The sequence below is a fragment of the Chiloscyllium plagiosum genome, unplaced genomic scaffold (assembly GCF_037043375.1).
Source record: "Chiloscyllium plagiosum isolate Xiang-an unplaced genomic scaffold, Cpla_swu_hap1 HiC_scaffold_8, whole genome shotgun sequence".
NCBI classification, from domain to species: domain Eukaryota; kingdom Metazoa; phylum Chordata; class Chondrichthyes; order Orectolobiformes; family Hemiscylliidae; genus Chiloscyllium; species Chiloscyllium plagiosum.
Window position 1 is genome coordinate 93,736,360 of NW_028270146.1, and position 13,876 is coordinate 93,750,235.

At 41.8% G+C, this 13,876-nt stretch overlaps 1 protein-coding gene across 1 annotated transcript in view; it reads right to left on the minus strand.

The window, feature by feature from the left end:
- The window catches only part of rpap1 (RNA polymerase II associated protein 1), a 106,439-nt gene that overhangs the window by 14,805 nt on the left and 77,758 nt on the right, over positions 1–13,876 (minus strand). The window contains exons 17-20 of the mRNA XM_043698200.2: positions 11,030–11,225; positions 9,172–9,281; positions 4,546–4,741; positions 966–1,112 (exon numbers count right to left, since the gene is read on the minus strand). Of these exons, the coding sequence (XP_043554135.2) occupies positions 966–1,112; positions 4,546–4,741; positions 9,172–9,281; positions 11,030–11,225 (649 nt within the window). The remainder of the gene's footprint in view (positions 1–965; positions 1,113–4,545; positions 4,742–9,171; positions 9,282–11,029; positions 11,226–13,876) is intronic.

Sequence of the window (13,876 nt, forward strand, 5' to 3'; positions counted from 1 at the left end):
TGGGGGAGCAAGTCTAGGTGTAAGGAGTTGAGGAGTGACGTTGGCTAGCATTGAGGAGTAAAGGAAGGTTTACCTGACTTGGGAGAACTTACCTGTTGGACCTCATACTTAACACACAATCTTTTGATACTGTTGGAAAGGAGTGTTCACAGGTGACTCCACATGTATTATGATCATTTATGTGAGCGTGACAACTTCACACCACATCCAGTTAAATATGCAAAGCATCTGGCAGTCTAATCACCAAGATTGCTCCTGCAAATGTGGTTGTGGCTGAAGGGAGAATTTTGAGCTATTAAGACCTGATAGTTATAGGTCTGTCACAAGTAATTCAACACAATGGATTGGCCACGGCATTAACATCTATTAACTCTATTCATGATCTCATTGAGTCATACAGCACAGAAACAGACACTTCAGTTCAACTCACTTATGTCAACCAAGTTTCCCAAACTAAACTAGTCCTATTTACCTGCAATTGGCCCATATCTCTCTAAATCTTACCTATTCAGATGAAAAACATTTACTTATATATTACCTCAAAACATGACACAGTTATTGCTGTCATATTGATAAATATGGCCACCAATCTGCACTCAACTGGATGCCAAAACAGCAGATATTAATGACTAGTTTTCTTTGGGAGAATTTGAAGGATAAATATTGGACTGGACTGCATGGGAGCTCCTTATTTTTATTCAAAATAATCCCATGGCATCTTTTACATCTCCTCAAGGGGATGTCTCTTTGGTACAGTATTTTATTCTGTACTGCATTACATTGCCAGCCTGGATAATGGGCTCAGATCTCCAGAGGGAGGGGTGGAGAGTGGGGAGGTGGGCGTGAGGAGGAGTGGGGCATGGGAGAGAGGATTGGGCTTGAATCCACAGCCTCCAGCTGAAGTACATTAATACAAGTGGGTTAAACAAGCCTAAGTGTCTGAAGTGATGAGTGGAGCGACTTACTGCCTTGGAAGCCAGTTGAAGTACAAAGTGCTGAAAATGAAACTCGTGACGCAGCAGCCAGGCAGACCGGTGGTGTATCGGTGGGCTTTCTCTGCAACTGTGGACCAGGTAATCTCGCAGACCTTTGCTGTACAGAACAGACGAGCACTGCAAACAAATCGTGTGAAGAAACAGATTAATAGCAAGGGGTGTGGGGAGTGACCAGCTAATGGGATCAGATGAGGCCACTTGGCTCTTTGAGTCAGTTTGGGTTATGACCTTTTTGAACAAGTTTCCTGGGCAAGAGTCTGAGATCTCCACAAGCCTGTGTGTGAGGAACTGCTTCCTGACCTTCACCCTGAATGACCCAGCTCTGATTCTGACATTGCTCCCATCATTCTGGACTTTCCATCTCTTGTTTCTACCCTAGCAACTCATTTAATTATCTTTAACATCTCAATTAGATTACCCCTTTAGTTTTATATATTCAATGCAATGCAAGCCTGATCTTTTCCATCTGTACATATAACTTACCTCTTTTAGTCCAGGTGAATCTGTGCTGTACACCCTCCCAAAGTCAATATTTTCACCATGAGGTTCAGGGCCCAGAACTGAGAGTATTTGAGATGGGGTCTAATCAGAGAATGTCCTGACCAGATGAGGGCACAGTTTGCAGAGTATGTCCTACTGCATTTATCCAGAATCTGACTGACTATCGAAGATGAGACAAACAATTATAAATATATTCAGGGGAGGGAAAGACAGTCAGAACTGCAAACCAGTACTAATTCACCTATTCATCACGTGATTAGACAAGAGGGAGATCTATTAAGCATTGCCACTCGTGTTAATCTAAGTGCAACCAGTGGCATTCATTAATATTAATGCTTACTGATGAAGCACTGTAAATTTATACATCAAGTGACTCTAAGTCATTCCTGAAAGCTAATCGATTGCACATCACCAAGTTCAACCATATGAAATGTCAGAAAAATGGCTGGCGACCAAAAGTCCATTTGATGTTGTTTCACTTTCAGGGTTAGTTAATGGGGCCTGTATTCTTCCTTAGCATTGCAAGTTTTATCTTAAAGCAATCTGCATCTGATCTGACACAAGGCTGCATAACATGTAGCACCATTTTGTGCAGTCCCTCCTGCCCCACGAGCCTTCCTCTCACTGCAAATTGTCTAACATGCTCCTTACCCATTCCCTAACCCTCTTTGCTGACCCTCTAGCCTCTTCCTCTCCCTGACCCAGCGTCTCACTTATCTAAGCTCTCATCAGGTCTCCCACTTGTCGAAGACCTCGATTGTTTGAGAATTGAGCAGTAAGAGGAAGGAGTATCTTCAACTGTGAGTCAGAAGCAGGGCAGCTAGTGGGTGGGGTAGGGAGCAGGACAGCCTGGTGAACCAGAGGATCAGTGAGAGTCAGGGTCCACATTGACCAGGACAAGTGGTAAGCAGGAAGCTTGAGAGCAGTATTACTGGCAAGAGAGTTTAAAAGGAAAGTTACCATACTGAACTTCTCAGGAAGGTCCTACAGAATCTAACCACAACCTTTATATTAGTTCTATTGGGTAGAATTCGCTTAAAGAGTGATTTACTTGAAGTCATTTCAATTAAAAGTCGCAACTTTAAATGAGGACTTACTGTTATGATGATTTTCTCAGTGACTGACTTCAAAATTACAACATCTCTACAACTGGTGGGTCCAGCTACAGTTGGAGATTGCTCAATGCCGAATGTTCCCTACAAAGTACTCCCACTAAAATCATTCCCTCAAATAGTTTTCATTCACCACCACCAGCCAGGTTGCCTTCAGAACAACAAAACAGTTTCTCCCCCATCCCTCAGACTTGTACTTAACGATGTGGCCACAAGTAGTATAAAGAGAAGTTGCCTGTGGACATACCATTCCACCCTGTCCTTTCACAATGACTCATGAGATACGACCCTTGTACATTATTCACTGTGGCAATGGATGTTAGCGAATTATTCAAAGCTACATGACATCAAAACCTTTTTTTTTATTCATTCATGGGACATGAGCATCACTGGCTGTGCCATAATTTATTGCCCATCCCTAGTTCCCCTTGAGAAGGCCTTCTTGAACCACTGCAGTCCATCTGCTGTCGGTTGACCCACAATGCCCTTAGGGAGGGAATTCCAGAGTTTTGACCCAGCGACAGTGAAGGAATGGCCATATATTTCCAAATCCGGACTGAGTGTGGCTTGGAGGGGAACTTGAAGGTGATGGTGTTCCCGTGTATCTGTTGCCCTTGTCCTTCTACATGGAAGTAGTTGTGGTTTGGAGGGTGCTGTCTGAGATCTTTGGTGAATTTTTATAGTGCATCTTGTAGATAGTACACACTGCTGCTACTGAACACCGGTTATGGAAGGGGTGGATGTTTGTGGATGTAGTGCCAATCAAGGGGTCTTGCTGTAATGTTGTTCTAACCCAGTCTAACAATGGGGCTACATTCTCAAATAAAGCGCTGTGTCCAGACGATCAGAAGGAAGGTTGAAGGCTTTAGAGAGGGCACAGGCAAGACTTCAGAGAACAGTTCCAGGGATGAGAGACTTAGTTTTGTCACTTAATTAGAGAAGCTGGTATTGTTCTCCTTAAAGAAGGAAACGTTGAGAGGAGATTTGATAGGGGTGCTAACGATCTTGAATGGTCTGGACCGAGTAGAAAGAATCAAATCTGTAACCTTGACGACTACATCCTCTGGACAAGGGCTACAGTCAGGCTTGTACAACAACTCAGACTTATTTCACATATTTAACACAGCAAAACCTTCCATCAGAACATTATTTAAAGAAATTAACCAAATGTTTGGAGAAGCGGCTAAATTTTAAGGAGCCTCTTAAGGAGAGAATGGGAAAGACTCAGATTTATGAATTGCAGAGCTTTCGCCTTTGCTAGCTATAGGCATGCAATCCAGGACAGCACAGTGAAAACTGGAGAGGCACCCAGAGATCTCGAAGAGCTGCAAGGCTGGAACATATGAGGGAGATCGAGAAGGTGAGGCTACAGAGAGATTTGAACACAACAAACAAGAGGAGAAATTACAGATTGATAGGAAAGGGCTAAACAGTGAGATCATTGAACTAGCTTATTCAAAGAACTAACATAAGCACACTGGGCCAAAGTGACCTCACGCTGTGCTGTATCACTCTTCAACCCTGACCATGTTAAAATCAAGACATTGTGGAACCAGGAACCAATGTAGGCCAATAAGCACAAGACTAATTATTGACAAAAACTTCCAGTTGATATTCCTGGATAGCATCAGGAGAAGACTCCTATTCCCCTCCTGAGCAAAAGGATGTGAAAATCCTCACCGCTGCCCTGACTGTGATCAGTGAACTAAACAAAACTTGATTTTCCGAGAGGCAAGGACATAGTACCCAACCATGAGGTTGTGGGGGACAAATAGACCAATTTTAAAAATAGGTCAAGGTTAGGTAAAGAAAAGCTGTTTGGCATGTTTTATACATCTAAACTCTCAAAAACTCCAACTTTCATGGTTCTAAGAGGAATGGAAGGGAAACCCATCTCCTAGCTGTTATTTACCCTCAAGAGTATAAAAATGCCTTACCTTTTCCGTCAAGCCCTTGTGCACGCTGCTGATGGTGTTCAACATATAAAGCACTGCAGTCAGGAATGCAAAGGGGGATTTGGACCCCAGGAGGCTAAGGGGAGTCTCTCTCCCAGCGAATCCCAGTGATACCAGACTGTGGATGGTCTCAGGCCCTGGGTTACAGAACCTTGGGTTGCACAGGGCAGAGTGTGACCTGAGGAGAAGCAACAGCAATTAGTCACAAATTGATATTGTGCCAGCTGTAGATTGTGGGCAAAGGGGATACAAGATCCAGTGAGATATCACTCAAATATGTTGCTCCTAACTTTCAATCGTGTCCCGAACACACATTCTGGCTGCACTCACAACATTGAACTGTGAACTACCTGCAGCAAAGAGCATGAGTCCAAGGCTGCACTGACTGTCTGGCTTCAGGACATCTGCCCATGCCTAGAGTGAATATGCAGTGAAAGGGGGAGGATCCACTCATTGTGATCCATGGAGGTACCAATGATATAGCAGGGTAAGGGTAGAGATTCTGCACAGAATCAGTATGGAGAGCTAGGCACCAAATTAAAAAGCAAAATCATTAAAGGCCACAAAATCTGGATTATTACCTTAGCCACGTGCAAATTGACACTGACAGGTAGGACTAGAGAAATAAATGGATGACTGATGTGGGAGAAGTGGGTTCTGAAAGTAGGGGATTGGCACCTGTCCTGTAGGATCTGCAAGATTGGGATAGTCTCCACCTGAACCATACTGGGACCAGTGTTCCAATGAGCATGTATAAAAAGGGACTGGATTTTAAACTAAATAGTAGGGACAAGGGATTAGTTTTGGGAAGATATGGTAACTGAAAGAGTAGAGATAACAAGATAGAAAAAGGAATTAACATGGGAAATGATAAACAGACTGTGACAGGAAAGGATAGAGAGCACAAATCTAAGAGGTTAAATCAATAGATAAAGCTAGAGGTTATAAAGCTAGTAAAAGGACAAAACTAAATCCAAATGCATGCAGCATTCAAAACAAAACAGATGAACTTAGAATGCAAATGGAAATACTAGTAAGTAAGCATGACTTGAAAGCCAAGAAAGGGACATGGCTGCAAGATGACAAAGACTGAGACCTGAATACGGAAAGATACACGATTTTTAGGAATGACAGAAAACCAGGAAAAGGTGGAGGCAGTCTCTGTTAATTCATGATCACGTTGGTCCAATAGATACAGATGACTTATGTTCAGGAAATCAAGTTGTAGAAACAGTTTTGGTAGAGCTGAGAAATTACAGAGGTAAGATGCCACTTGTGGGAGTGTAGAGCCTCCTGTGTAACAGTACAGCAGAGTATAAAAGGAAGAAAAAATGGGAGCTTATCAGAAAACTAAATCATGGAGGAACTTTAACCTTCACACAAGGCTGGAAATATCAGATGGACAAAGGGATCTCAGCTGAGGAGTTCAGAGCTTTTTTTGAGCTAGTTCTGAACAGTATATTCTAGAGCTGATTGGAGAATAGAGCTGGTACTGTGCATTGATAGAAAATAGCAATAATCATAATATCAATTAATTTTACGTACAGTTTGGAAGAGAGAAGAGTGGGTTCAAAACTACTATTTTAAACTTAAAGAAGAGCAATTATGAGGTCATGAAAACAGAGGTAGCTAAAGTGAATTGACAATTTAGGTTAAGGGATGGATCAGAATGGCAGACATTTAAGATGATATTTCAGAACAGAAAAGTCCAGTGAGAAAGAAAAATTCCAAGGAGTGTACCCAGCATCTGTGGTTAAATTGAAAAAGTTAAACATAGTATGAAGCCTTAAAAAAGTATGTAAATTGTGCGGAGACTGGTGGCAGGTAAGAAGATTGGACGGAAGATTTAAAAAAAGCAAAGAAAAACTAAATGGTTAATAAGGGGAGTAAAATTTTTACACGAGACCTAGAAATATAAATAATAGATAACAAGAATACCTATAAATATGTTAAAAAGAACTAGAAAAAAGGAAGTAATAATCCTATAGGAAGTGAGTCAGGGAATTAATAATGGAAAATTAGGAGATGACAGATAAATTGAATAGGTATTTATATCAGCCTTCACTGTAAAGAATACAAGTAATATCCCAGAATTAGCTGGAAATCAGGAAATGGAGGGAGAGAAGGACTCAAGAAAATTACAATCACCAGGGGAATGGTTCTGAGCAAACCAGTGGCACTGCAAGCTAAAATGTCCCCATATCCTGATGGACTTCATTATGTTGGCAAATTAATTAGCATTAGTTTTAATTTTCCAAAATTCCCAAGACTCAGGGAAGGTTACCATTAGATTGGAAGATACTGAATGTGATTACCTTATTCAAAAGGGTGGGGGGCAGACAGCAGGTAACCAGGCTATCTAGCTTAAAATCTGTCAGTGGGAAGATATTGGAAGATTTTGGAAGCCATTATCAAAGAAGTTACAGCAGAGCATTTCGAGAAGTTCAAAATAATCAGGTGGAATCAATATGGTTTTGTGAAACCATATTTAACCAACTGGAGTTCTCTGAGGAAGTAAGCAAGTGCTTGGGTAAAGGATTGGAGACATGTTGTACTTAGATTTCCAGAAGAAAGATCATAAGCTGTCTCATGGAAGGGTACTATTAAAAATAAGAGCTATGGCATGAAGGGTAACATGTTAGCATGGATAGAAGATTGACGAGCTAATAGGAAACAGTGTAAGCATAAATGGGTCTTCTTCTGATTGCCAGAGTTTAACAATACTGGGGCTTCAGCCTTTTTAGTATTTATTTGGATGAAGAGACTGAAAGTATGGGTGACAAATTTGCTGACTAAAGAAGATAGAAAAGTAAGTTGTGAAAAGGACATAAGTAGGTTACAAAGGGAGACAGATAAGTGGGCAAAAATCTGGCAATGGAATATAAGTTGTGAAAAATGAAATTGTCCATTTTGATAGGGAGAACAGAAAGGAAACATATTGTCTACATGGTGAGAGATCGCAGAACTCTGAGATACAGAAAGATATGGACATCCTAGTATATATGAATTACAAACGGCTATTATTCAGCTACAGCAAGTAAATAGCACACGATTGTTTGCTGTGGAGGGAATTAACATAAATGCTTCCCTTTATTAATAAAACCACATCTAGGATACAGTGTATCTTATTAGTCTCTTCATTTAAGGATGGCAAGTTTGTTGTAAAGTCTGAGAGTCAAATGGGCCTGTTTCACTGAAGTTTAAAAGACTCAGAGGAAATCCCATTGAAGTGTATACAATTCTGATAAGTCTTGGCAAAATGGATGCAAGGATGATGTTTCCCCTGGACGGGATGTCCAGATCAAGGGGTCACAGTGTCAGGAAACATGATTGGACATTGTGGATTTATATGAGAAGACTTTCTTCACCCAGAGGTTGGCGAACCTGTGGAATTCTCTACTGCATTAGGCTTTGAAGGCCAAGTCAGTGAATAGGTCTAAGAAAGAAAGATAGATTTCTAGAAGTTAGTAGTGTCAAGGGCTATGGGGAGAGAGTGGGACTGAGATGGAGGATAAGCCATGGACATGTTAAATGGTGAACAGGTTTGATGGGCCAAATGGTCTCCATTTTCTCCTATTTTCTAGGTTCTTCTATTTTGATAAAACCTAAGACTCTGAGAAGTCTTGACAGGATGCAAGGAAAGGAAGTCTCCTCTGAAAAGAATCTAGAAATAAGAGTTAGGTTTAAAAATACATTGTCACTATTTAAAGCAGAAGTGAGGCAGAACATTTTCTATCAGAGTATTCCAAGTCTTTGGACTTACAAGGTGGTGAAATTAGAGTCTTTGAATACTTGTAACACAGGACAGATTGTTGATGACCAAGAAAGTGAAAAGTTATCAGGGTAAAATTTAGGTTACAATTAGATTAGCTGCCATTGTATCGAACAATGGAGGAAGTTCAGGGGCTGAGTGTTCTGCATCTGATTTGCATATTCATGTCTTTGCATGTCTAAAGATCCGTCAGGTCTGGACTTGTTGAGAAATGGCATTTTTGTTGTGGGTGGAAGGAAGCAGGAAGGAAGTCAATAACTGAGGAAGTTTGGTGAAAGTGGCTGCATATGAAGTCAACAACTAGGAATAAAAAAAAGATACCTGCCCCTCACAGATGTACTGCTTTTCAGCAATCGTTCGACTAGGAGCCAGGATCTGGCCTGGAACGAGCATTCTGAAGGTAGAACATACTCTGCTGGGTATCCCAGAACAATACTGCAAGAAAATTACTTCATCCTCCTGCTATAGCTGGCACATAACTGTCCATGAATGTCATTCAAGGCCAGTATGAAAACATGACTGCCCAACTGAGCTAGTGAAACTCGATGATGGATGGGAAAATTTATTGGTTTCAAAATACATGGAGGATGCTACATTCTGAGACACAATGACATGCTAAGTTCAACTTAGATGGTTGCTCCATCGCTGAGTCATGTGTGAATCATGAAATGCTGTCACTCTATCCCCAACATGTATTCAAAACTGATGCTCTCTGAAAACTTCAATTTCTGATCTGTCTTTCACTCTTTAGCTTCAGACAAATTAGACCTTAAACAATGATCATCCAACCGCACAAATGGTAGGGATTCACAGCCCCAAAAGAAACAGGATCTTACCTGAGATCCTCAAACATGCTCTCTAATACTGGCAGGCTAAGGAATGGGAAAAAGGTCCCTGAGCAAAACTGCTCCAGTTCTTCTAAACAGTCAACCGATCTACAGGACGGCTGTGGAAAATTCAAGAGAGAACAGCGTTAGAATATAGTGAGAAGTTATCGATGTGTCCACAACTCAGACAAGGAGAACATTACAGCATCCCACTTGCCTGTGCCTGACCTAGGTAAGGTGTCATTATCATGTGTATAACTCAAATTAAATATAAGTCAGAGCATATCATTCCATGTCAGACCTACGCAAGGAAGTAGCCAGAACATACTACTTAATTTGCATTTAGCTGGGGACAGTATGATCCATGTGTTAAAATGGATTTGTGCTCTTCTGATCACTGTATCTCTGAGAATCATAGGATCCCTACAGTGTGGAAGCAGGCCATTCAGCCTATCGAGCCCACACCAACCCTCTGAAGAGGATCCCACCTAGACACATCCCCTCCCCTATCCCTATAACCCTGCATTTCACATGGCTAACCCATCGTGCCTGCACATCCCTCGAGACCACAGGCAATTGAGCATGGCCAATCCCTTAACCTGTGCATCTTTGGACTGTGGGAGGAAACCAGAGCACCATGACGAAACTCACACAGCCACAGGGAAAATGTGCAAACTGCACAGTCACCAAGGGTGGGTCCCTGGTGCTGTGAGGCAGCAGTGCTAACCACTGAGCCACCATGGTGCCAACATACTTGATCTATAAAAATTACCCACAGAAGTAGTTGGCCAGAGGTTGGGAAGAAGCTGAGGGACAGGGGCAAAAAAGTAGGAGACCATGAAAAACAGCAGTGATAAGACAATGCAGACAATGCTACAAATAACTGATTAAAATGTAGACTTCCAGCAAGTGATCAGGGAGCAGTAGAATCATGATTGCTAATATGATCAATTAGGTTAGAGGGGAAAATCTAGAACCCCAAATAGGCAAGCCAATTATCATGCTTACCAGGTGCAGAGTTTCAATCAGATTAACAGCACTCTCACCTCTGGGTCAGAGCTCAACGCCCATTTCAAAGATACATGATCCAGGATGATTCTCCACAACAGTAATAGGGAGGGATGGACTGTTGAAGATTCCAACTTTCAGCTGTGACCTTAAACCAAGCCTGATTTGTTCTCTCAAGTGGATGTGAAGAAGCCATGGCCGTACTTGTGACAAAACCAGGGCAATTTTCTCCAGTGCCCTGGCCAATATTTATCCCACAACTATTGCCACCAAAGTAAATTGAGCTGTTTGACTGATTGCTGGTAGTTGAAAATTTGTCATGAAAGACTTTACATAAATGTAAGTTCTTTCCAGAGGTAATTTTCAAAAATCGTTCTCAGGATGTGGAAAATAGCGACATATATTGCCCATCTTAGCTGTCCTCAGGAAGGGATGGTGGGTCTGAGCAGTGTGATACAGATGATGGTTGGGTTGGAACAGGAATCACAGACAGGCTAGACCATTTGAGAAAGGCAGATTTCTTTCTCTAAAAGATATTAGTGAACCAGTTGAGTTTTTACAACTGTTCCTCATTTAAATGTGAGAACCTCTTTCAACTTTGTCAAAACCAAATTCCAGCTTTCCAAGTATCGGAATTAAACACTGCAATACTAACCCTGAGAGCAGCACCAGTCCATGATCATAATCACCAACACAACCAGACCCAACAAAACAAAAAAAACTAACAGAAGTCATGAGATGAGTGTGACAGTGACACGGAAAGGAAAGGAAAATGTGACAAGGTGTAGTGTTAAAAGGAGCAAGTATCACGTGACATAAAGCATGGGAACAGATGTGGATAAAGACAATAATTACGTACCTGTTGGATGAGTTTACTGTAGTATGTCGCCAGGTAAATAATATACGTTGCTGTCAGTTGTCTCACTTTATTCCATGTTGCTGGACAGCTGACTTCCTTAAGGCACCTTTTGACACAGGCCTCCAGGAAGGGTTTGATACCTGCCACATGGCTCCAGTCCAGTGGAGGAGGGGGAATATGTTCCACTTGGTCCTTGCTATTGTAGGACATAAATGGAGTAGTTACTAGTAACTTTGTTTCATTTGGGACATAAATGACCAGATATTTTACCTTTTACACAGCAATGTTGGTGGAGTGGGAGAGTAATAACAGCCAGAATGCCAAGAGAGTGCCTCTGCTTTTCTTTGAGACAGCACAAAGAGATTTATTACAGCCACCCAATGTGGCAAACAAGGCTTCAGTTTAATGTCTCATCAGAGAGGCAGCATCTCTGACAATGCAGCAATTCCCCAGTTCTCCACTGGTGTGTCAGCCTAGATTTCGTGCTCAGGTCTGTCAAACCCATGACCTTGTGACTCAAATGGGAAAGAGCTACTGCATCGAACAGGCTGTCTAAATCTTTCAATGGGTTCCGAATTAAAGCAGACAGCATTTCAGAAACATGAGCAGCCGTGGTAACCTTGGAAACAGCCTGATCACAAGCTCTGAGAATACATGAGGGAATTGCTGCAGTGTCAATCACAAAGCCATTGAAATGCGTTTCACTTGGAATCACTGATGACCTAATGTGATTGACAAAGGTGCTCTCCACTATAACCCTTAATCACATTACTGACATTTAATGTGTATCTTTGTGTTTCCTTTAATTCCCCACACTAAAATGCTGTGCACACTAAGGAGGTGTCAATCACTTTAATACTGACTGTGTAATTGCCAGTAAGTACTGACGGGAAGCATTCAAAAATAGGTAGCATTAATTCAAAAAAGTGTCCTGCCATGGAAAACAAAACCGGCCTTTGTTGCTGTATAGAACAGTTGCTTAGCAACAGTCATCGACCCTGACGCAATTGCCCCCTCCCCCCACTCCTCATGCCCACTATCAAGCTCCAGTCATGTTACATCTGTCTGCAAACCTACCACAGCCGCCTTATGTCAGTATAAGACCTGCTTCAATCATGAGCTGTGGCGCCAAGCTGCCCAGCAGGACTGTAGTGTACAGCAGGGTGATAATAATATGAGATTAGGCATGGGACAAATTCTTATGTTGTTATAACACATTCAAATTGTACTGTTAAAGCTCCAGGGTGCTCCACCACAGCAGGGAAACGGTGGCAAAATTAAGGGAGGCAATGTAAAGCAGTGTCGAAGAGATATGCTTTCAATAATTTTTTCAGAATTTGCAGCAACAGAATTGAGCCATTCAATTTAACTTTATCCAATGCAAAAGCCTCCTCCTCCCCTTCTTTAACTAATCCTGTCAACATATCATTCCACTCTCTTCCCCTTGACCTGGAAAGACAGAATAATGCAACAACAGGTCTGCACTGGCTTTTACAGAGAGCAATCGAGTTCATCACACCATCACAGCTCTGGAATGTTTTCTCCTCCAAACACCTGCTCTTTTCAATGGCAATATTCCTTCTGCATCCTCCATCCCATCAAGTTTCAAATTTGAAACCATAACCACGTAATGCAAAAAAGTGTTCATCCCCCATGTTTTCTCTGGATCTTTCACCAATCCGTTTAAAATCTGTGCCCTCTCATTATTCAGCCAATAGAATCAGTTACTCTTTATTAGTTGCGCATCATGAATTTCATTATGTTTAAATCTCCTCTTAGTTTTCTCTGTTAAAAGGAAATCAACCCCAACTCTTATGTCAATATAACTGCAGAATCTCATCCCTGGAACTATTCCATCAAATCTCTTCTGCACCCTCCCTGAAGCTTCATGCCCTTCCTGAAGTGCTGGGCACAAAACCCAGCTGGAGCTAAATCATGTTTAATTATCAAGTTAACATGCAGACCTTTTGCAGTCTAGGCTTCTCCTTACAAAACCCAGGATCCCGTGTTTTACTACCACAGATGTCCACATACAAGTCAGGCTCTGAAGCCTTGAAAACCTCTCCAAAAACAGAGGTGCAATTATACTCTGAATATAAAAGTGAACTACTGGCATAGGTGTGGGTAGTGACCACGTTATTGATGTCCCATACAAAGAATAGGCATGCCTTAAACTCCCTCAGCAAAACAAGCCAATATCACCGGTTTGATCTCCAATTCTAAAGATACCAGTCTGTAAAACATGCATTGAACTAAACTACTAATGCACATACAGCATACTGCAGCTGAAAAGGAGAGTCAATCTAAATGCAGAGCAAATGCAAAAATGAATATCTTAAATACCAGGTTAACTGGCAAGGACTGATTAGGGATAGTCAACATGGCTTTCTGCGTGGGAAACCATGTCTCACAAACTTGACTGAGTTTTTTGAGGAAGTAACAAAGAGGATTGATGAGGGCAGAGCGGTAGATGTGATCTATATGGACTTCAGTAAGGCGTTCAACAAGGTTCCCCATGGGAGACTGGTTAGCAAGGTTAGATCTCATGGAATACAGGGAGAACTAGCCATTTGGATACAGAACTGGCTCAAAGGTAGAAGACAGAGGGTGGTGGTGGAGGGTTGTTTTTCAGACTGGAGGCCTGTGACCAGTGCAGTGCCACAAGGATCAGGGCTTTGTCCTCTACTTTTTGTCATTTACATAAATGATTTGGATGCAAGCATAAGAGGTACAGTTAGTAAGTTTGCAGATGACACCAAAATTGGAGGTGTAGTGGACAGCGAAGAGGGTTACCTCAGATTACAACAGGATCTGGACCAGATGGACCAATGGGCTGAGAAGTGGCAG